This window comes from Miniopterus schreibersii, assembly GCF_964146895.1.
Source record: "Miniopterus schreibersii genome assembly, chromosome: 1".
NCBI lineage: Eukaryota > Metazoa > Chordata > Mammalia > Chiroptera > Miniopteridae > Miniopterus > Miniopterus schreibersii.
Genome location: NC_138101.1, coordinates 170,647,039 through 170,670,863, shown reverse-complemented (window position 1 = coordinate 170,670,863; position 23,825 = coordinate 170,647,039). Strand labels below are relative to the sequence as shown.

The 23,825-nt window shown below is 36.4% G+C and overlaps 1 protein-coding gene across 3 annotated transcripts in view; it reads right to left on the bottom strand.

Annotated features, from left to right (window-relative positions):
- The window catches only part of ARID4A (AT-rich interaction domain 4A), a 55,161-nt gene that overhangs the window by 5,849 nt on the left and 25,487 nt on the right, over nt 1–23,825 (bottom strand). For 2 of the 3 annotated variants that reach the window (XM_081129619.1, XM_081129620.1), the window contains exons 12-23: nt 20,372–20,444; nt 19,248–19,342; nt 18,997–19,094; nt 17,792–18,023; nt 15,056–15,306; nt 12,477–12,674; nt 9,372–9,456; nt 8,143–8,344; nt 5,530–6,666; nt 5,164–5,268; nt 914–1,120; nt 153–299 (exon numbers count right to left, since the gene is read on the bottom strand). In XM_081129619.1, coding sequence (XP_080985745.1) covers nt 153–299; nt 914–1,120; nt 5,164–5,268; nt 5,530–6,666; nt 8,143–8,344; nt 9,372–9,456; nt 12,477–12,674; nt 15,056–15,306; nt 17,792–18,023; nt 18,997–19,094; nt 19,248–19,342; nt 20,372–20,444 — 2,830 coding nt within the window. The remainder of the gene's footprint in view (nt 1–152; nt 300–913; nt 1,121–5,163; nt 5,269–5,529; nt 6,667–8,142; nt 8,345–9,371; nt 9,457–12,476; nt 12,675–15,055; nt 15,307–17,791; nt 18,024–18,996; nt 19,095–19,247; nt 19,343–20,371; nt 20,445–23,825) is intronic. The other variant, XM_081129621.1, reaches the window with a different exon arrangement.

Below are 23,825 nucleotides of genomic sequence, written 5' to 3'. Positions count from 1 at the left end.
ACACTTCAACAATAGCAAAGAAGAAAATACCAAGAATCTAAAAACAACAATTAATAAATGTTTACTATATTCAAGGAGAGACAAACCAAAATATTCTAAGATGACAAGATATATATCTGAAAATAGAAGAAAGAAAAATTAAATCAAATTACCTTCTCTGTCTTTCTTTTTTAATCTTTTTCTCTTCCTGTCAATGGTCGCAACTTCAGACTTCAAAGACATGTAATATTTTCTGATTTCCTTTAGTTTTTCTTGAAGAAAAGATATTCTCTCTGTACTGTTCATATTATCTAATTCATCTAAAAGGGGGGAAAAAAGTTAATTAGGATTTCAAAATAATTCTTTCAGAAAAATATGGCAGCTCTATCAGAAGTCCAACTCATAAATCATCAAGAGCTTTAATTTATTAAAACCTACCATATTAAGCTAATAAGTCTCTATAAACATGGAAGATATTAAATTCAGGAATATGATTTCTTTATATATCCCAGTATTTCTGTACTAAACATTACTTGACGTATTATTTAAATGATCAGAAAAAATGTAAGAAAACATCAACACACAGCAACTCTGATGTACAATTGTAGTTATTTATCCAAATAGTTTTTTTAATATTGATGGCTTTCTCATTTATTAGTTATTTCCAACTGTCAATATTAGAAAGGGTGTTTCAGTTTCGATTTATGTAAATCATATGTCTTATTTCCTAACTGGAGATTTTCCTCCAGTGAAGATTTATCAAGTTAGTATAATGAAAAGACATGGATTTCTATTTAAAATAAGTGATGACTATTGATAAGACAGTATTTGGAAACCTAAATAAATGAATCTGCTAATTGTTACTCCTTATTTTGACATTTTAAGGTATATACCACTTTACAATATACATTCAAGTTTTCTATAAGCTTCTTACTGAGTTGAAAGCTCCACTTGTATGTCCTAGGGGATGAATTTGGATGCTTTTCTCTGTGTTTCTCTTTTTCTCCATCTTTGATGTGAGGGGATATTCTTGCAGGAGATCGTGCAAGCTTCTGTGGCTTGGGTACACTAAGATGCTTCATGGGGCTGCATTTACTTGAATTGTCTACGACAGGAAGATCTTCACTGTCACTGCTTTGTCCTATAATAAGAAAAAACTGACTCAGATTATAACTTATAAAAATCTCAAATATCAATATGCAACAGAACCAGCAATTGCACTTTTTGGTATCCTACAGAAACAAATGCATAATGCTCAAAGTTTTTTAACAGGAAAAAAACACCAAAGAACATCTAAATGCCCACCAACAGGGAAACAGTTAAAAATGATATACTACTGAATACTTTGCTAAAGTTGTTAAAAAGAATGAACTACAGGTCATAAGAACAAAAACAGGAAAATAGCCAAAGTTGTAATATATGTAGTATTGCCCCATTTATGTTTAAAACAAAACATACAAGCTACTCCAAAGAGGACCAACTGAAACTACATATATGAAAAAGCACAGAAAAAGATCTTGATGTACAGTCTTTAACATATATATAATAAAACATGCGCAGATACTTGTTTGCAACTCTACATCCCTCCTAACCAAACTTGTACTTAGAGATGCTTTTGGTTTTCAGTTAATAACAAATTAGAATTCGCTCTCGATTTTATGTTTCTCAAGCTCTATACCCTACTTCCACCCTACTCTCTCAAAAGCAAATCTTGCTTTCTACTGAAAAGGCAAAAGTTGAGGGTTACACACAATTTCCCAGTCCCTCTTCTATCTGTAACTTAGTGCTCCTTTGTTGGCCTCAAAAAGGAACTGTTTCTGGGCAAACTAATCTTTTCAGCTATACCCTTAAAACCATCTATTTCCAGCTTCTCTGAAATTCTTAATGTCAATTAACCAGCTTCTTTTATCTTCAACTTCTTTTCTCAGAGTCTACCAACATGCTTAGATGTTTTCTATCCTTAGAGAGAGAGGGAGAGAGAGGAAAACCTTCCCCTTTAGCTGGCACCTCTTTCCTTCTCTTTAGGGTCCAATTTCTTCAAAGAAATTCTTTATCATCCTGATTTCCACACCTTCTGATCACATCACTGTGCTATTTTCAGGGTCCAAAACACTCAATGACTATATATCGTGACCCCATTGAATACCCTATAGCACATGAGACTCCTTTCTTATTGAAACACCCAATGCTTGCTCACTTTCACTGAGCTCCCATCAGCGTCTACGGGAGTCTTCCTGGCCATCCCACATAAAAGGTACCCCACACAATTCTACCTTTGGTCCTTTTCTTCTCTTTTCTCAATTACATTTACAGCCAATATTATTTGTGTTAGTTTCAGGTGCACCGCATGACAATCAGTCATGTGCATTACTCAGTGCCCCCTGATATTTCCAGTGCCCACCCGGCACCACACACAGTTGCTGCGGTATTACTGACTCGATTTCCAATGCTGTACATCACTTCTCCTCATTCTCTCCCACAGCGAGCTCAGTGTCTTGTACTCCTGTGACAACTGTCTTCTACAGACTTTCTTCTAAGCTCCAGGCCCCACTTTCCCTAATATTGGGGACCTCTAACTCAATCCCTAAATTACTCTTCCAAAACCCTGCTGCTATTCCTGTGTTCCATGTCAGTTAACAAATTCCTCTTAATAACAGAACTGAGTCCTAGTAATTTTATTTCCCAAATCTGCTTCATTCATTCCTTCTTTCACTGCCTTAAACCAAAGATTTGTTCCAAAAAGTAAAACTGATCCATCTTTTTCTTCCATCCTTTTTAATCTTTTTAGCTCTTTATTTTGAGACGATCTTCAAACTTATAAAAAGATTATAAGGACAGTTGCCAAGAAATGTTTTTCTGACTCATCTGAAGGTAAGTTGCCCTACCATCCATACTTGAGTACTTCAGTGCTTATTTCTTATAAACAAGAACAGTCTCCTGTGTTAGTTATCTACAAATTAGCCCAAATCTTAGTTTAAATCTACAAATGTTCAGTATCTCACACACTGTCTGAGGGTCGGATTCTGGGAGCAGCTCTGCTGCATGGTCTGTCTGGCTCAGGAGATCCTGTGAGTTTGCAGTCAAGCTTTTAGTTGAAGCTGTGGTCTCTGAAGACTTGACTGGAGCCTGAGGAAATGCTTCCAAGGTGACTCACGGGGGTGTGGTCAGAAGGCCTCTGGTGTCTAGCTTGCTGTTGGCAGGATATGCTCAGTTCCTCACAACCTGGGCCTCTTCTTAGGCTGCTTGAGTGTCCTCAGGGCATGACAGCTAACTTCTCCCAGAGCAACTAATCCAAGGGAGAGCAAGGAGGAATCTGCAGCGCCTTTTATGACTTAGTCTTCCAAGTTGAATTCTATCACTTCCAATTTGTTAGAAGACAGTCCCTAAATTTGGCCACACTCAAGGGGAGGGAATTAGGCTTTGTCTCTTGCAGGGAAGAGTATCAACAAATTTGTGGACATGTTTTGAAAACCACCACACTCCTACAGAACCATAATATAACCATCAAAATCAGGAAATTAACACAAATACATTACTATTGTCTAATCCTCAGATCCTATCCAAGTTTCTCTACTTGACCCGATCGTGTCCTTTTACAGCAACAGGGTCCAGGTGAGAATCATATACTACACTTAGCTGTCTCATCTCCTAAGTCTCCTTCAATCTGCAACAGTTCTTCTTTCTTTGATTTTCATAACCTTGAGAATTTTTTAAAAAATTTCAGGCCAGTTATTTATAGAATATCCTTCAGTTTGAATTTGTTGATGGTTTCTCAAGATTACATTCATGTTATGAACCTTTGAGAGGAAATCACAGATATGCTACTATGTTCTTCTTGGTGCATTGCGCCAGGTGGGTACATGATTTCAACTGTCCCATTATTGGTGGTGCTCACTTTGATCATCTGACTAAGGTTGTGTCTGCCAGTCTTATCCACTGTAAAGTTACTCATTTTCCCTTGGTAATTCCTGCTACCTTTCTAGTCTCATCTCCCATCACTCTTTCTCTATACTCTAGTCTTGTATTGTCCAGCCACATAATGGCTACTAAGAACCTGAAATGCCTTTATCTTCTATAAATTGTATGTTCTTTCTTTGGCACATGTAGCTACTATAACCTAGAATTTCCCTTTCAGACTTGTATGAAGGCAGGTTTGGAAGGTAAAATTTTAATTTGTCAAAATCCACCATGTTTGCTCGGCCGGTGTGGCTTGGTGGTTGGGCATCAACCTATGAACCTGGAGATCATGGTTCGATTCCCGGGCACATGCCTGGGTTTCGGCCTCGATCCCCAGTAGGGAGTGTGTAGGAGGCAGCCCATCAATGACTCTCTCATCATTGATGTTTCTCTCTCTCTCTCCCCTCCTCCTCTCTCTGCAATCAATAAAAACATATTCTTTAAAAAAAAGAACCCACCATCTTTATTTGTACTATATTCTATGACTTAACTTTATTTCTTATTATACAGAAGTTTGTTTTTCATTATCTATTCATAGTAATTTACTAATTTTCTTGTTTTTTAAATAAGAACTTTATTTCCCCATGTTTTAACATTACCATACCATTTAGAGATCAGCTTTTCTAGATTCAAGAAAAACATTCCATTTGGAAATACAAACTTAATTTGCTTGTACCACTACCGCAAATGTTGTTTTTCTTTTATTCAAGTTTCCTAAATACATTCCTCTAATATTAAACTGTATTAGATAAAAAATAGGCATAAAAAATAATCACAGCTATCCTAGCTCTAAGTAAAATTGACAAGCACCTGGGATTAAAAATTAATGGAAAGCTGTAGCCAGTTTTGCTCAGTGGTTAGAGCATTGGTCCGCAGACAGAAGGGTCCTGGGTTCGATTCTGGCCAAGGGCATGTACCTCACTAGGTAGCAGGCTCAATCCCCAGCCAGCAGTTTGGGGGGGGGGAAGGGTACGTGAGGCAACCAATCGATGTGTCTCTTTCACATCGATGTTTCTCTCTCCCTTCCACTCTCTCTGAAAAGCAATGGAAAAAAATATCCTCAGGTGAGGATTAAAAAATAATATGAATTTTAAAAAAATTAATGGAAAATTTTCTATTTCAGAATACAATAAACCAAATTTATTTTTAAACTGACATAAATTACCAAGCCAACAACCTGCTGAAAATATTAACGCTGTACTAAAGCCAGCATTGAAAAGCACTAACCTGTTCCATTCTTTTCATTTTTGGCTACAGCACTTGTTCGCTTTGGGGTACGCTTTTGCTTTTTTGTCAGTAATCCACCATTTCCATCACTTGGCCTTTTCTGACCTGAAAAATGGGGAAAGAAAGATCTTGAAAAGTCAATAGCAATTATATTTATTCACTTGTCTACTCTACATGAATTTCTGTACATACATTTATAAAAAGGGCGGGGGGAAAGGGAATGGAGAGCAAGGAAGGGCAGAAAAAAGGAAAGGGAGGGAGGGAGGAAGGAAGGAAAAGTACTTTACAGGTCAAGAGTTCCTAAAACTCTTAATTTACTATTTGGTTTTAATATAAAGGCAAGTTTTCTCCCTATAAAGTCCTTACCCTTGTCTCTGCTCTCTCTTTCTTGAACAATAATACCACAGGTACCAGGGGCAACGCTGGCTTCAAATCCATTTGCTGATTCCCTCTCACAGAGACCTTCTTGGGATTCTTCAGCAATACTGTCAACTTCAATGGTTATGTCACTCTCACTTTTTATACTTCGAGACTCATCCTGACTGAGAGCAAGTGGTGAAGCTACTGAAAAGTTATGCTGTACTACAGGAGGTAGGGCGGGTGGAAGAGAAACGAGAGAGTTAGACTCAGAGCTTTCCACTGCGACATCTTCAACACTGGTCTTGTCCTTTTCGTCCAGATCATCCAAATCGACTTCATGGCAAACCAAGGTTTCGGGTCCGATCAGAGGCATCGCGTCATCCTCCTCTTTCAGTGGAGCGCTCACAGCTTCTGCAGGCGGGCTATCCAGTTTCGCACTAGTCAAGTCCTGAATGCCCTGGTTCGACTCTGCTATTAATGACGGCATTCCTTCATTTTCTACTTCAAAGTGCTGTTCGAAGTTTAAATTTTTCATTCCCTCAGATGCAACACAATCACCGGTCCTTTCTTGAGATATGCTATTTGTCATTTCCATTCCATTCTCAATTCTTATTTTTTTCTCTGGTGACGATTGTCCCAGTATTTTCCTTTTCAACTTTTTTTCTTTTGCACATTGGTCAATTTCATCTTCAGTAGCAGAAGAAAAGTTTTTACTGTCTAGTGAAGGAAATTCTAGACTGTGAGCTTCTATATGAGGTTCACTTCCTGCTTCGTCTTGGCTAAATGATGAAATCTTTATAATTTCTAAAGAAAGATCTTTTGTCTTGCTTCGTCTTCCCTTTCCTTTAGGGGATTTTTCTGCCTCTTTCTTAACTTCTTCTGCTTGTTCCACTTTATTTCCAAAAATTGGTACTATTTGTTCATTCTCCCCAACATCTAACTTCAGGGTCTCTAAAGGCTGCATTTGAGTCCTGTCGTTTTCCTTTAATACATGGGCAGCAATCTTTGGGTTTTCTTCATCTTGTTTATCATCATTTAAATTTTCGTTTTTTTCTAGTTCTTCTTTAATATCAGGAGGAAGTTCTTCACTCATCAAATTCTTTTCTAAAAGGTCTTCTGTTTCACTATCAGATGAGCCAGAGTCTGCAAAAGGAAATATTGGAAAGGATTCTATCATAACTACCAATTCAACTTTGTAATAATTCTGCCAAAGACAAATAAAACTCTTAATCATGCACCTCTGAACACCTTCCTATAGAAATAGAAATTTTTGATGTAAAATCAAACATACACTTGTACCAAATATGTGTGGGGAGGAGGATTTCAAGTGAAACTCCATGTAAAAATACGTTACATAGAAAACACTACTATTTTAATTCTGTAAAAGAGCTATTTTGCAATTTTCACTAGTATCATATTCAGGCTACAATACTCCTTAGAAAATTCAAAGGACTAGTACTGAGATATAAAATTATAAAGCAGTTTGGTCTGAGATCTAGTGGGTAGTGATTAATAAATGTGGTGGCCATTTTGTATCCATAGGAATCTGACATTCTAGTTAAAATAATTCTGGAAAGAAGCAGGTACACAAAATGAGTAATGTGAATTTCTCAAAACTTAAATATTCTTCTGATTAAGAGACAAATCATTCCCTTTAATTCAGATAATTTTAAATATAGAGTAAGGTTTTGAGACTGTATAGGAACTGTAAAATATAAAAGTTCTGTCCACACAGTGCTTATTTTCTAAAGAAGTTCAAAAAGGCAAACTTAAATGTATTTTGTAAATAAAAAGGTACATAGTTTTATTCTGTGATTTTACCACATACAGGATTTAGAATTCATTTGTTCTCATGTTAAAAAAGAACTTCTTTTATGTGTAGTTTAGCAAGACTACAATGTATAGTTTAGTAGGTTGTACACTGCACAAGGGCATGCTGTTTTCACTTTGTGGACATGTTGTATTTGTGTAATATGGCAGCCTTCCAGCAGATGGCAGTAAAGAGAAGGAAAAGGAAGCACTCCCGTTCCTAAACTGCACGCAGGCATCCCACAGACTAAAGGCAAACCTGTAGGTTCTGAAGAGCTTTTTCCTTGAAAGGAGGAAAATTTTTATATATAAGGCAACTATTTAATGTTTCTTACATTACATGGAAAAACATTTAGAAGTAGAAAAGTGGGGGAAAAGGTAAAAGCAGAATCAAATATGTTCACCTATACTCATCATGAAACATGTCTGTACCATATTAGTTTGTGCTCTTTGAACAACAAGGTCTCGGCTTCGCTGAAAGATCCTAGGGGAGAGCACTGAATTACAGGAGACACTGGTGCATGCTCTGAAGGACAGTGCAGCACACAGTAGGATGCATGGCTTGTCAACCTATCCTCTATTAAAATAGAGTATTTCTACAATATTGACAAGAAAAGGGATTCCTAAATTAAAGTAAAATATCACTAAGTTTTAAGTAATCATGGTATACTAAAATAAACATTTTCTTCAAATCAAAATTTAGTTTAAATTACATGAGATTAAAAACCTAGATGACTTTCTATGACTCTCACACAACTGACTTTTTTTATATTGTTTTTTTAAAAATCAGTGATCCTCAAAATTGAGCACCTTCCATTCCATTTGACAGAGGTGAGCTGTCTGCCATATTGTTGCGAGCACTTCTGGTACCTGATTTTCCTTCACCGTTTGGAGTCTTGGACAAACCATACGGCATGTTTGATGAAAGGGTAGATTTCAAAGGAGGTCGTCCCCGTTTTGACTTCTGTCTCTCCTCATCCCTCTTTTCATCTTTTTCACTGTCTTCTTTATTCTGGATAACAACAAAATGTATGAGAAGAGCCCATTCCTTAGGAAAAATGAACATTCTACTTCTCCAAGGAAAGCTGTAACTCAAAAAGTTTTAGATATTTTATGTGTCCATCCCTAATCTGTGCTTATAGAAAAATTAAAAACAAATAGTTTTCTAACACATTTTATACTTATATAAATGTGATGGTCTACAGTATTATAGACCACTGAGATTATATCATGAAGGTGAGAGTCGGTGCATTAGAAAGCTATCAACTGCTCTGCACCCCACCCCTTGTTCCTTACTATTTATTCCCTGAGGAAAAGAAAGAGATCTACCATAAAACAGACAAAACACTAGGCGAATCTCTACAGCAAAGGTTGAAAATTGAGGGTGTGGATGAAGATACAGCTAGCCAGCAGGTATGTGTTTTAAAATTTAGTATTAGCTTCCAACATTTAAAAATCAGATTTCAGCCCTGGCCAGGTGGCTCAGTCAGCTGGAACATTATCCTGTACACCAAAACGGCTGCGGGTTCAATCTCTAGTCCCGGCACGTCTGGGAGGCAACCAACCAATGTTTCTCTCTCTCATCAATGTTTTTCTCTCCTCCTTCCCCCCCCCACTCTAAAAAAAAACAAAAACAAAAAACAAAAACATCCTTGGGTGAGGATTTAAAAAAAAAAAAATCAGATTTCATTTTTTAAAATACCCTGACTGGATCCCACTGCAGAGGGGTTAGTTCCACCCTCTCTAGATGAGGAACGTGTCCTTTAATCGGTCACTATCAGTCCTAATTTACCTTTTTTCTATATAGCCGCTTATAGGCGTTTGAGTTTAAAGCCTATGCCCTAGGATTCACTGGTTTTCACCTTTCCTGAAATAATGTGTTAATGTGTTTACTTTTTTAGCTCTGAGTTATAAGAGAGAAAAATCACAATTACCTTAAAAGAATCAATGTAATTATTACAGTAACGAAACAAGATTTACAAAACACAATATGAATAATTCCTGTACATATCATAAAGAATATGAATCTATGAACATACTTTAGTTTTTTTCTTCTGTTTTTTCTTTGGTCCACCTTTGTCCAAAGGCCAGATTATCCTGTCAGCCTTCACCCATTCATCATACCTTAAAATAAAAAATATATTAAAAAACTCACAATAATACCTTATTTGAAATGTATTCATCAAATAAAAACAACAGTGGGATAAACTAAATAGTTTGTTTCTACTGTTGGCAGAAATGTGAAGGGCACAGGGGCTGGTTTGCTGATAACATGGGCCAGCTACTGCACTAGGTGCTTTGTATACCTGCCACCAATAGGGCAACACAAGACAGCTAGGTAAGCAAACGCTAAATACATTCAAGACTGAACTGCTTTGTTTTCCACAACTCCCACAGATCTGAACTTAATGAAATAAAACTGATTCTGCACTGGAATTCATTTTATTGACCAAATAATTTAAAGTCAGGTAAATTCAAACTTGCAGTATGATCAGTTCCAGATTTATGAAGTCCTCCTCAACTCTCTTTTCCTCACAGAACTCTCTCTAGCTTCTAGTACTTCTAATAAAATTTTATTTTGAACTATGTCACCTCCAAGACTGAATTTCTTTGAGATATTTCATTTCCTTTAAGTTTATTCTGTTTAGCTCAAGTTGAAAACTCATTTCTCCTGTACCTTTTCCAAAATATCGACATCACTTTTGAATTTCAATTTAGTCAGTCCAAATTACTAATCGGGCAAATAAGAAATTAAACTTTCTAGAACTAAGTAACAGTTTTTTTTACATTATGTAAATATATAGGTATTTATAGATAAAGCTCTATCAAAAATCTAAAATCTGAACATTTGAGCAAAAAATTACGGGCAGTCCTTGCTTCAAACTGTATCATGTTAATGGAACCATACTCTCATTTTGTAACCCAGTGACCATGGAGCCATGCAAAGCAAGGACACGGTTCCAAAACCCACAAGTTTTGGTTGATATGGTACCATGATTACCTATATTATGTTTTGAAAACTATCTCCTGGATCAAACCAGTATCTTCATTTTACCAGGTTAAGAATCTATGCGTTCTGACCTTATTTAGAAGCATTCATTCCCTTGGCCCTTTACTGAGGGAAGGCCCTTGCTCTCATGCAACTTACAGTCTGGTGAGAAAGTCAGACATACAGTAAAACCAAGTACAGTCTCGTAAACCAGGGCTATGCATCTGGACCAGGGCTAACACAGAAGGAGTAACTGCCCAATTCCAAAATTCCACAGGACACATCAGACGACCAGGAAGCACAGGCCTGATCTGGAATACAGCTTGTGCCGGTCACCGCGGTATGTCACAAGGGTACTTCCAGCATTAATACTGCCAACCAAGGGTGGTGCGAGGGTTTCTCTACTAAGACCAGGACTTCCCTCACAGTTTCAAGGGCCACACTGTTTTAGAAATCCAACTAGATTCTCTAGGAACTACGATGGCTCTATGTCATTGAGCAGACCAGAACTGTACTAGCTTTTAGAAGTGCAGAGGGACAGGGAAAACCATGAACCTTGTGAGTAAGCAGGTAAGTGGATACTTAGGAACGTCACTGGCTAGGGAGAATGTGAGCATACAATAACAACTCTGAACTGAACAGAATCTGAGGAAAAAGACGACTCTAACGTGTCCTAACTACAAAGATAGTGACTCAGAGTTCCTAAATGTGGCCCTTTCCCCCTAAACTCAACATGTGCATATAAAACAACAGTGAGATAGACAAGTTTGTTACTAATGTTGGCAGAAATTTGAAGGGCACAGGCTGGTTTGAGAGAGAAAAAAAATTTGAAGGTTTATATGCAATAAACTACTATCTTTAAAATCTTTTATATATGATAAATCCAAACTCTTTTAAAATGATATGAGATGAAAGAAACCTAACTCCCCCTCACTAAAAAAACCCAAACAGTTAACATTTACTTGAGCACTTGCTAAGTGCCAGGCATTGTTCTAAGTATTTTGTATGTTAATACAGGTATTAGCACAATTTCTCACATCATCTCTACAAAGTAGGTACTTTATCTTCCCCATTCAGAGATGAAGAAATTGAGGTGTAACAGAGTACACTCTGGGTATGCAGGGAAACCTTGGCGTACCCTGGCTCCAAACAAATACAGGGCAAGCAGAATATTAAGCACACAAGCCTTCCAAAGGAGAAAGGGAAAAGTGCTCCCTGATATTCAGTAACTAGTCTGGTACTATCGGGTTGGGCTTGATGTTGCTACAGAAGTGATCCGGCATCACAGCTAGATCATGCTGTTCTGTTGAACATGAACAATTTTACACAACATCAACATCCGACAAGTCTTGCAAAGTGATCGTGAGGAATCGAGAAAAAACAAGACCACTCCCTAATGGTGTGTAAACACAAAAAATAGAACATTGTCCAAGCTACAAAAAAGACCGAACATCCTTTTTCCCTGATGGCAGCTTCTTTACCAATTTACAGCGCTAACATTGGTCTAGTCTTCTCTCCTTATAGATTACATTTACTAAGATTATCAATCACAGAATTAACTGTACTTACTGACAGCATCCAATTGAGAGCAAAGCTCCACTTCCTTGAACCCTCCCCCAAAATCACCCAATAGATGCTCAAATCAAAGTCCTTTCTAACATTCTTTTATAAATTAATCAATTGAGAATTATTACAATGCTTGATAAAGTTTTGACTTCTGATAAATGTAATAAGCAAGTAAACCCACGGGCACTGTTGGGAGCTGTGGGCCTGGCTCTCTGCCCACATCCTACAGGGTATCCTCACAGAATCCTGGGCTGTGGCTGTTCCCAAAGGTGGTGCCCTGGGCTTTCACCCATCCGTCTGACACCCTCTTACTGAGTCACCTCAAGCTCTCCGTGCTGTGCACCCTCCCTCACTGCAAGCGAGCAATAGATCCAGCTTGTCAAATTACAGGTATGATCTGGCGACATTTTGTCTGGAAGTACTGGCACCGAAACAGTGAGAATGTTGGAAGTCTTAGAAAATTAGGATACACGGTGTGCTGTTGTAAATACACACATACCATTTCCTTTGGTTCTTCACAACATTAATTTGATCTTTTTGAAGCACTGAAAAGAAATTTCAATAGTAAGAAAATACATTTCTTGCTTACCTGACATTCCATCCATAGTAATGTACCAAATATAAAACTTCTCCGTCGTCAATTTCAGTGCTTTTAATACTGGCTTCATAGATCTTCTGCGTTTTCCCTCGGCCATATTTGACTTTCACTTTGGTTCCCGTTAGGCAGGGTTCCGTGTCTTCCTCATCTTCCTCCCCTTCAGAGTCGAATTTGCTTTCGGTCTCTTCCCTGCAGTAAGTTATAACATTGATAACTACTAACGACTCATGGAGACCAAACCACCGCACGCTACAGAGGTCCCACAGGAGGAGTGAAGCCTACGCATGACCTTACGGGGCTGCCGCGGAGCAGGAGAAGGAGGAGGAGAAGGAGGAGACGGAGAAGACCGGCTCGCCGCGCCCGGGAGCCCGTCGCTCGGACAGGCGCCCGGCGGCGGGGCCGCGCTCCCCGTGCCCCAAATCAATCACTTCTGTTAGAGCAACGGAAGAACAATATATGCCCTGAAAGCCTCTGGAACTCTTACTTCAGTGTCACCTTATATGTGAAAGTTATCTCAAAGTAGTAACTTCCTGCAACTAAATTCTTTTAAATCTACACCACCACTACTTTCTGCTCAATTTAGAATGGTTCTTCCCAAGACTGTTTGGTGGATAAAATAATGAACAAGAGCTATCTACCTTAGTAACCGTATCTTTTAAGCTAGTTTATATTTTAAAGGTTTCCCCACCCTAACAAGGAAACAATAGGTATTTGAATATCAGGTCACTGGTTGAAACTGGGATAGCACGAGGAAAATAAAGCTTTGTGTATCTTGTACTGATTTCTATTTGTTTTTACTCAACTCCCATTAGTTTTTCTTTGTTTTGATAATAAGGTATAAAGGAGATTCACATTGGAAGGTCCAGTAATATTTTTAATATTTTTACAAAAGAACATCCTATGTTAATGCTGCAAAGATTCAGAAGAGATCTGCATCAAAGGCCAGTCTAGTGTCACAAGAGTATTAAATGCTTAAGAGGAGGCACTGTGCTCTATAATAAACATGGGGCATTATTTTGGGGACCACAAGGGGGCCGACATGAAAAAGCTTTGACGAACCATTTGCCTTGGGAATGTTTTTTTCTCCAAGGGACCTTCCAATTACAGCCTGATAGGGTCATTTCAAAACACTATGAAAGAAACTACTTCAAACAAGTTTCTGCAGATAAAAACATCTCCCATTTCCATGATTCCTTGCTATAGAATGAGAATATACACTGTGTTTGTCTACATATTCCATTTTTATTTAATAAAATGGAATAGTTCATATATGTCTGAAATTTTCTCTAAAATATTTGTTCCATTTATACATTATAAAGGTTTTTTAAAACCACATATTTTATGTATTATGTTTTACGCATCATATATAATAATGTATTTTGATGCTTATTAACAAAACTTCAAACTATAATTAAGTCCCACTTTATAAGTGGTTCACCTTTGCTTAAATTTGTTGTCCAAGTATTTGAAATATCACTATACTCAACTCCAATTATTTCCTCCCACTTTTCCTAATCCTAATTATATTTAACTACAGAACTTTCTTTATTCGGTAATCTAATTCACATGTAATTGTGATAGCTTCCGTACTTATTTGTGATGAATAATAAAATTACCTCTCCATTCACCAGTCATTCCTATTTTTCTAAATATTTTGTCCATAGTCAACTTTCCGATGGATGTCAGCCACTAGCTGGATGCAGCAGGCCACTTTTCCCAAATTTTGCTCAACAACTCAAATTTCTAGAAAACTTAGCATCATATAATAATTGAAAAATAACTATGGAGGCGAGCTTATATTACAAGTGTGTTATGCTGTTGTTGCTGAATTAAAATTCATTTTTTAGTAGTATATAAAAATTAGTAAATCTATTTGACAACACAGAAATGGCCAACTAAACACCGTCGGATATTACTTTGATCTAGCTGGACTGCCTAACTGGTTATTTTTAAGTCAATTCAGTCCATACATGTATATAATACATGGGGAAAAATACAGCTTTCACTCAACAGCAAACAGGATGGACATTAAAAAGCTGAAATTTATTGGTGTGATGTGGGGCAAGAATGTCCTTTCCAAACAAGAATCAGGGGTGCATGCCACTTAATCTAATACAATAACTTGAAAAAGAAAAATGTCTTAGATAAAGCTAACACACAGAAACATCTGCTAGTACTGTGCACCCATGTGTTTGTTAGCTTTCCCACATTGTACCTTTTTTAAAATGGAATTTTTGCTGTCGCTGTTTCCTCTTGTCCACTTCCTCCATTTTTCTCCAGCTCCCTTCCCTGCTGTCAACTGCAGGACCTTTCTTTTGACTGGGTGGCGCAGCCTTCTTTGAGGCCACTGTTTAGGGCACAAGTGCTATTAAAATGGTGCGACCAGTATATTCTCTCCAATTCCGAAAGGCGATACACATCATCTTCACAATGTGTTTCACCTTCATTAGACAAGAGGAATGGAAGTCCCAATAAGAAAACATTCCCTCAAACCTGAGTATCTAAGCAGGAACAGAGCACTGCCGTGCTCCCGACAGGTGCTTCTGGAGAACAAATGTAAGATAATGTACCTCTCGTGGCTTTTCTCTTCCTCTTCATCCGAGTCTTTGTCAGAGTCTTCCTGCTTTCTCAGTTTCTTCTCCTTTTGCTTTGGTGTATTTTTTCTCCCCAGTAGTAGCTCATTTTCTTTTTTCTCTGCAGTTTCATAGTCATCATCTACATCCTTATTTTCTGTATCATTATCTTTTAATTTGTCTTCTGTTTTCTCTTCTTCAATTTCCTTTTTAATAGAATTTGCATCTCGAGCAATTCTCCTTCGTCCCTAAGTAGAGGGAACAGACGCTTTACAACAGCTACCACTATTAGGGGGGAAGAGGTTGAACAACAGAAAAATGCGTCTTTTTCTTAAACCTTCACAGCAGTGACTAGTCGTCTCTGTGGCTTGAGACAGGACAGTGACAACTTAAGTCCTGTGTACTTTTTTCCCTTCCTCTTGAAAGTATAATAATACCACATGTAAGTTACTTAATTAAGTCCAGGTCTACTATGATCCTTGGCTACAGACTACTTAAAAATGAAAAATGTTCTTTGTTCACTACATTATTCATCTGACTTTTAGTATTTGACTACAATAAAAGTTTTAAAGGCAGTATCTAAATGTCAATGATACAAGTTGGTAATAATAGTAATAATAAATCAACCCCCTAAGTTATGAACTTTTAAAAAGCTCTGTGGTTTCTAATTCTACTTTTTTAAGATGAAATTTATATTATCGCTATATTTCTGTGTGACTACATTTTAAAAGAACTGAATTGCATCAATGACTGAAAATTGAGCTGATCTCTTTGAATGAGTATCTGAGAGCTCACTGGGCCTGCAGTGTATTGTTCTGCCCCCAGAAGCTTTAACCCAGAGTCTTGTTGCATGCTCAACTGACCATGAAGCTGGTGAGCCATTTAAGTATTTCCTAAATTCTCCTTCAAGTCAACCTCTGCACATTGGCAGGATTCCCCTCTACTTGGAATACAGTGAGAATAAAAAAATGCCAACAATTTAGGGAGCACTAAAATACTTCACAATCAATATTTCAGTATAACAACTGTTCTTCCGAGTTCCTGACTATGTATTCTGTTAAACTTCAAAGGTAGACAAAGGAGAAATTTCTTTTTCTTATCACAAAGAACTAAAATGTATGTACCCTGAGAACAGGGACTTTGTCATGCTCACTTTTGTATCCTCAGATCTAGACAGTGACTGGCACATAGCAGGTGCCCTTTAAATATTTCTATGTACGAAGGAAAGCTTTTATCTATTAAAATTTAAGTCTGTATGCCTTTGTCCCAGAAATCCCATTTTTATAAATCTGTTCTCTATATTCAGCTATATTAGAAGAAAATTTTTACAAGTACATTCATTGCAGCACTTCTTATAATTGTAAGACATTGAAAAATCGCGAGGAAGGTAAATTTATGGTACATCTATACAATACAGGACTCATATAAGACAGTGCAGGTGTTTTACATAAGATGAGAAAGGTCTTTATGTAATGGCAAAACATACAATGGGGATATTATTCAGTCTTAAAAAGGAGAGATATTCTGATACAGACATGAATGAACCTTGAAGACATTATGAAATAAGGCAGTCACAAACGGACAAAGACTGTTTAATTCCACTTATATGAGACACCTACAGTAGTCATATTCATAATGACATCAAGTAGAACAGTGGCTGCCAGAAGCCGGGGAGCAGAGGAATAGGGAGTTATTCTCTAATGGGTACAGTTTCAGTTTTGCAACACGAAAGAAGGTCTGGAAGTGTTGCACAATTTGAATGTAGTTAATGCCACTGAACTGTAAACTTAATATTGGTTATGACAAATTTTATGTTCTGTATATTTACAATTTTTAAAAATTACAAAAAGAAAAGAAACAAACCAATTTGGATGTTTCCTAAAATTCACTAGACAATTCCATTTACTAGATGACAGTCAGAATGGACAGTCTTAAAAATGGTTTCTGGTTAAATAAAAGAGAAGGTGACTTCAACCTCCTCTTTCACTAACTATGATTTCACTGAAAAAATAGATGTATTACAGTAATTGAACTTCTTTGCCAGTGTGATAAATTTTCTTTTTCCTAAAATTTAATAAATCCTATTATGTGGACATCATTCAACAATGATCAAAACAGTGGCTGACAATTCTTACATAAGACTTACATAGTAACGGAGAGGAAGAGTAGAGTTAGAAGATAAAACCACTGTGCACATGACTAGAAAACAAGACAAACATGAAAAACAGCCACAAGAGCTGTACAGTGTGCCACGCAGCACAGGAGTTAGAAAGAGGAGATTCATTCATGCAACAACTATTTAATAAGTCCTCACTATGTGCAGGCCCTATTCTAGATGTCTGGGAACTGTCAATAAACAGACTGGACACTATAATCCCTGCCCTTGTGAAGTGTGACTCTAGTGCAGAGTGGGGTAAAAGAAACAATATATAATAAATAGAATGAGTAAATTAGAGATAAAAAGAGCAACGTTAAAGGGAATGTGCAGTGAATATTTCAGATTGACCCCAGGTAATAATGACTTGAACAAACAAAAACAGAAAACAAGAGGGGAATAATTTTGAAGGTAGAAAAAATAATATGGGATATCTTTGGAGTAAGGAAGCTAGACTAAACACTGGAAAATTAACTAGGTTTATTAAAGGATTTTTGTATGTATCTGAAAATGTCCATAATAAAAAATATTAAGTAATTCTTAAAATAAACACAGACAAAACTAGTTTAATTACTTACCCTTGGAGATTTTAATTCTATTTCTTCTCTTTCACTTTCACTGTTTGAGTCAATATTTTCCTCAGGTTCACTCTTTACTTCTACTAAAGGCATTTCTTGGTCTAGCTTTAGAGACTCTTCCATTGATTCTTCTAAGTCTTTTTTTTCCTCTTTTACTTTTGGTTCATGGTGGTGAATAGTTCTGAACTGAATATTTGCAGAACGGCAGTACTCCTCAAAACCATAGAGATACCTAAACAAACAATATTTCCTTTTAATAAATCTTAGTCTTTGCATTTAACTTGAATACTATGTTATTAAACACATTTTTAAAAAGCAAAATTCAAGCCCTTTTTCTTCTTTTTTTTAAATACCTGTTTCTTTGAACCGCATACAATAAATGTTAAGGCTAACTCAACAGCTTTCAATTTTTAAAAAGCTTAAATTTTTTTCTATCACAGGAGGAAATTATATTCATTGAATCTAGAGAAGTCTCTTTGTCCAAAGCTTAGTTTGATTTGAGCATTGTGATAGTCCAGGGATTTTCAACAAACAGAAACTACCTTCTACTCCCTAGATGTGAATTTATGAATTTCTTTGATAAGCTATGAAATAAATAAATCAGAAGTTCAAGCATTAGAAATCATTCAGGAGATTTTTCAACAAAGATGTTTTCATTTTTTCCAAAAATAATTTTAAATAAAAATCAGATATTGCTGCTCTGATTTCTCACTGATGGAGTTTCCTGTTTCTAAAGACCAGGCAGTTGAAATCCTCCTTCTTGGTAGGAGTATGCTTAATCAAAAGTTCAGGCGAGGCCAAGTTCAAGACTTTCTTTTTGTAAAGTACTTTTCCTCTTACTAAATTCTTGCTGTTTTTCTTCCTAAACCATCTTAGCTTGTGATAATTGAACATAGACATCATAGTTTTGATCTGCAGGCTGTTCACACAAAAGACACAGCTCCATAACATGTACTGTCATTTCAGATGATAAACGCTGCCTGAATCCCAGATTTTGAAAGGAAATTAAGACAACATGAAAAATGGAGCACAACCAGCTTGGTGCACTGAAATAACTATCAATCACAAGAATGTATTAGCCTAAACCTTTCCATACACTTTCTCCAACTTTAATGTTCTTTAATGTGCTCTTATTTGTTAACAAAATAAATGGAAAATATCCCTTGTAATTATGCATTCTTTGACAAATAAATTATACCACTTACTTTCTATAAGCAGTTTTTACATTGTAGGAAGCAGCTGAATTCAAAATAGGAATGCCAAGGTCCATATAAATTTGCTTCCATACAGCACCACTATCAATCTGGAAAATAAAGTTTTTATTTGTGAACATTTGCAAAGTGAAATAATCTTTACACCAATATTCTATATTCATTAAGAAAACGTGCTTAGTATCTAAAGTACATATAACAGTGAAACAACAGATGATTTAACTTTTTATCATTTCCTTACTTACATTGTCACATCCACCCTGATGATAAACCAGTCTAAAGAGTTTGAAGAGATTGAGATCTTTATAGCCCAAAACAGGTGGTTTGTTGATTGGAGTACCTATTTTTAATTATCAAAGGGCAGAAATAACATTTTTATTCAAATGGAAAAAATGAAGTTAAAATCTCTATATTCTTTATACCGCATTGTGGTGGTCCTTAGATTTACTTCCACAAATAATAAAATCCCCTAACTACTACTGAATTGGGTAAAACTAAATTAAACCTTAGGACTACAAGGGGTAGCCAACAATGTTGTTGGTTCAAGAAACCTGGGCAAGAATACACACAATGGAAAGGGTACATTTTAGGCCATGGTTCCATTTTCTCTGCTTTAACACAAATGTTAAGACCATTAGCAGTAATCTCAAGGATGCTTTCTAAAGGCCACAGTGTGTCTAGGACAATTTATCTAAGGGTTTCCCAGAATTAATGTAATGTCAAGAAGTATGATGATTTCTAAAGGTTCTATTTCTTCTAACTCTAAAGCTTTTATGTATTCTGACTTCTAAATAGAAATCCTATTCTAAACAGAAATCCTAGTCTATTTAGATAGGAACTGATCTATTATGTTTAATTTGTTGAGATTAAGGATCAGGCTAGTTTATTTGCCACAAAGACAGCAATAGTTAATTAAAGGGTATGTAGATTAACATTATGACTGTTCACTTTCTGTTACTGAAATAATATTATAATATATTTTGGTTTTATAAGTCCTAAGGAGGCTAAATTTAATTATACCAAAACTGTTTTCCTATGTATTTCTACTCAAAATAGATGTAACACCTTGCTGACTGGTCACAAGATTAGCTCATGTCTACACTTACATTAATTTAAGTAATGTTAAACACCTTATTGACAAAAGCAGCTGGCTGCACAGGTTAATTCTGGCTCAAAATAGCCAGTCAGCAAGGTGTTTTAATAGTTGTTTTTATTCCAAGTACTTAATTATTGTCAGGTATAACTGATTCTTAAGTTTTACTTTAAATTCAAATCTATATACTCATGATTCTAAAAAAAACAATGTATGAACCTAGAATCTAAAACTGTAAAATAAATGAATACTTTTAATTAATGAGCATGAAAGTACCTCTGTCTTCCATAAACTTATAAAGCTGTTGGAGGAAGTTGTCCCTCTCTTCAGGATCAAGTTCTTCCTCAGGCTGTAAAGGTAAAATATACAAATATGTAAAACAATGAATAGGATGAGATACATTGTCTTTTTTGTTTTGTTTTGTGAACTCAATATAAGGGGATACACTGTTAATGAAGCTGGAAAATATGAATTTCCTCAAAATCCTACACTGCCAGATTTTAAGTCATATTTTGATAGCGCTGATTTGACGCAACTGCCAAAATATACAAATCTCTACCCTTCACGCCACTTATCACTCTAACTCCACCCTTGAGTATCACCATAAGGACTAAGATTAACCATGAGAAGAAGGATCAGGAATGGGTGAGAGTGTTTTCACTTCACTTGTTGTTTTTTTAAATCCATTAAATTAACATGTGGCCTGTACACATATTTTGATAGATAAGCACAGTAATTACAAATGTATTTATTATCAAAATAATCCTCATACGAACATTAAAATGTTATTGTTGAATGACTATAAACCAAAGGTTGCAAGGTCACCCGGCAAAGACTTTTTGTTTAGATAGCATAATATTTTTAAAAAATTTAAATGCCTTGCCCCAGCTGGGTTGCTCAGTTGGTTGGAGCAGTGTTCTGTGCACCAAAAGGTCAAGGGCTTGATCCCCAGTCAGGGCGCATACGGAAGGCAAACGATAGATGCTTTTCTCTCTCTCCCTCCCTTCCTCTCTCTCCAAAATCAATAAAAACATATCCTTGAAAGAGGATTTAAAAAAAAATTTAAATGCCTTTAAATGAGTGAAACAAATTCTGTTTTGTCCCAGACCCTATCATCCCCTTTTAACACATTAGCCTGCTTTTCTAATTTGCCTGGTGTCTGTAGTTGACTTTGCAATCCCTGAAAATAAGACAATTTAAATTTTCTTAGGAAAGAAAACTAGCTAATTAATTACTAATTTATTTGGGAGTGGGGGAACTAACAGAAACAGTCATGTAAAAGCAACTATTCCTACAAATACCTATTTAAGTGTTACTTTTTACCAATTATATAAACCTAATAATTTCTTCTTATACAGCTAAGGTTTTTGGCTCTAATCAAAGAAACTGGTTATAGGTTCGAATAAAATATTCCCTTTTCTGATAGGCTACTTATAAACTAGTATTTGGGAAAATTCTTATTTAAAATTTATTCAGAATGATTTATAAAACTGGAGTACTTTGTTTTATCAAATATAAAGAAACTTAAGCCAAAGTTCTACTAAGCCTCAAAAATTAGCAATTAACAAAGTTAACAGGGGTCATTACTAAATGCTCAAATCAACAGATGGTAGTTTTTAATATAATATTGTATGTCAACTATAATTGAAAAATAATTTTTTCTTTAAATATATCTTTATTGATTTCAGAGAAAGGCAAGGAGAGGGGGAGAGAGAGATAGAAGCATCAATGATGAGAGAGTCATTGATCGGCTGCCTCCTGCACACCCCTAACTGGGGACCGAGCCTGCAACCCAGGCATGTGCCCTGACCGGGAATCAAACCCCAATAGCCTGGATCCTAGGTCGACACTCAATCGCTGAGCCACACCCAGCCGGGTGAAGAATAAATTTTAAAAAATAAACACTTATACCAAAAAAAGGAGAGAGAGAAATGACAGTCTTTTTCCCCACATGAGTTAAAATGCCTTGCTTTTGCAAGGTTATTAGAACAACTGCCTATTGCGGGGGAGGAGACGGGGGGCCACCACACCTTGTCTAACACTTTGCTGTACATCTGAAACTAATACACAATAATACTGAATGTTAACTGTAACTGAAAAAAACCCCCAAAAAACCTACCAATGAGTTAACTCAAGAAGAAAAGTAATCTAGCAGCCCAGGAATCATTTCAGCTATTAATTTTCAGGACTTGCAGTACAGGGGAGAAAAACAAAAACACCCCATACCACGCTGGCTCTATGCTTTGCATGGCCCTCATAAGCACAATATTCTCCCCTCAGGCTAACAACTCATTTCCAGTATTTATGATCAAACAAAATTCAAATAAGACCATCTTATCCAATATATGTAAAAGCACTTATTTAAAAAAGGCACTGATTTAAAATCAAAGTTTCCTCCAAAACAAGCAAAATGAGGCCAACAATTATAGATTAGGTATTTATTAAGGTTGTATCAACCATTTGATAAATTCTTAGTGATTAAGAATATACTTTTACAGATAAAAATTGGTGATTTAAATACATATATATGACTTAAAAATCAGTGGATGTCGACGTCCAAGATTGTATTCCATAAGAAACCATGGCCATAAAATTTTAAGTTTAGGTGCAAATGCTGCTTGAGGTGAAATTTACTTTCCATACACAAAGACAAGGCCATAAACAAAGTTTTAAATTTACCTGATGGTCTTTGCAAAAATTAAAATTGCTTAATCTTACAATTAGCAATTCTTCACAATCCGTTTTTGAACAAGCTGTGTTGTTAGTCACCTTGGAGTAGACAGTATATGGGAGGAAATGTCTTCAACTAGAAGAATTCGCCTTCGTGCCTTTTGTTTGGGGGCTCGTATTTGCTATCACATGGCACTTTCTCTGTTCATGGTATCTTCACACCCTCCTCATTGACAGCTAGAAGATGTTGCATCCCTCAGGGGTTTTAGAGTGGGAGAGAGTTGTAATAATGGGAGGTAGAGTCCACTAGACTGCCGATGAGCCTTCCTCCCTTCATTTAGTCAAGCATGTGAAGAGTAATTATGCTCCCAGTAAAATGGCAGGGAAGGGGGTTAAGGAGATAGAAGAGGCGCAGTCATAATCATCGCTCCAGGAAATGTACAATTTTAGTTGGCATCAGTATAATAGCTGTGTATCTATTTATCTACACTACAAGATTATGACATTTCTAACTTTGGAAACTATATCTTCAAATTCAGTTCAAACATCTATTGATGGTTACCATGAGTCAGGGACTAAGAAAAAGTACTGTGATTAAATGAGAAAACGTGTTACCTTCTACTTTTGCCCCTCTGAGTTTGGTAGGGGGTGTCAAAATGTAAAACAAGTCAATTCAACACAATGTGATAGGTGTTGTAAAATAATACCAGAGGGGATGAATGGTTCTACTGGGGATGGACTGACAGTGGTAACATTAGGGAAAGCTCCAAATTCAAAGAACAGACAGCCCAGGAGCTAGAAGCAAACAGCATGAACACGAGGCTGGCAAAGGCAGACTGTGATCAGGAAAAGACTTTGTGTTGATATGCTAGAAAATCAGAACTGGATACTCCAGGTAGCTGTGGGTCTGAGAGAGCTAAAGAGGAATTAGGTCAGCTTTGTGTTTTCAAAAGTTCTCTGCCAGGAACCAGTTTGATGGACTAGAAGGGAAAGAAAAGCTATTACAGTAGTCCACAAGAAGGATCAATGCCTGAATTAGTCTTGCCAACTGATGACAGAA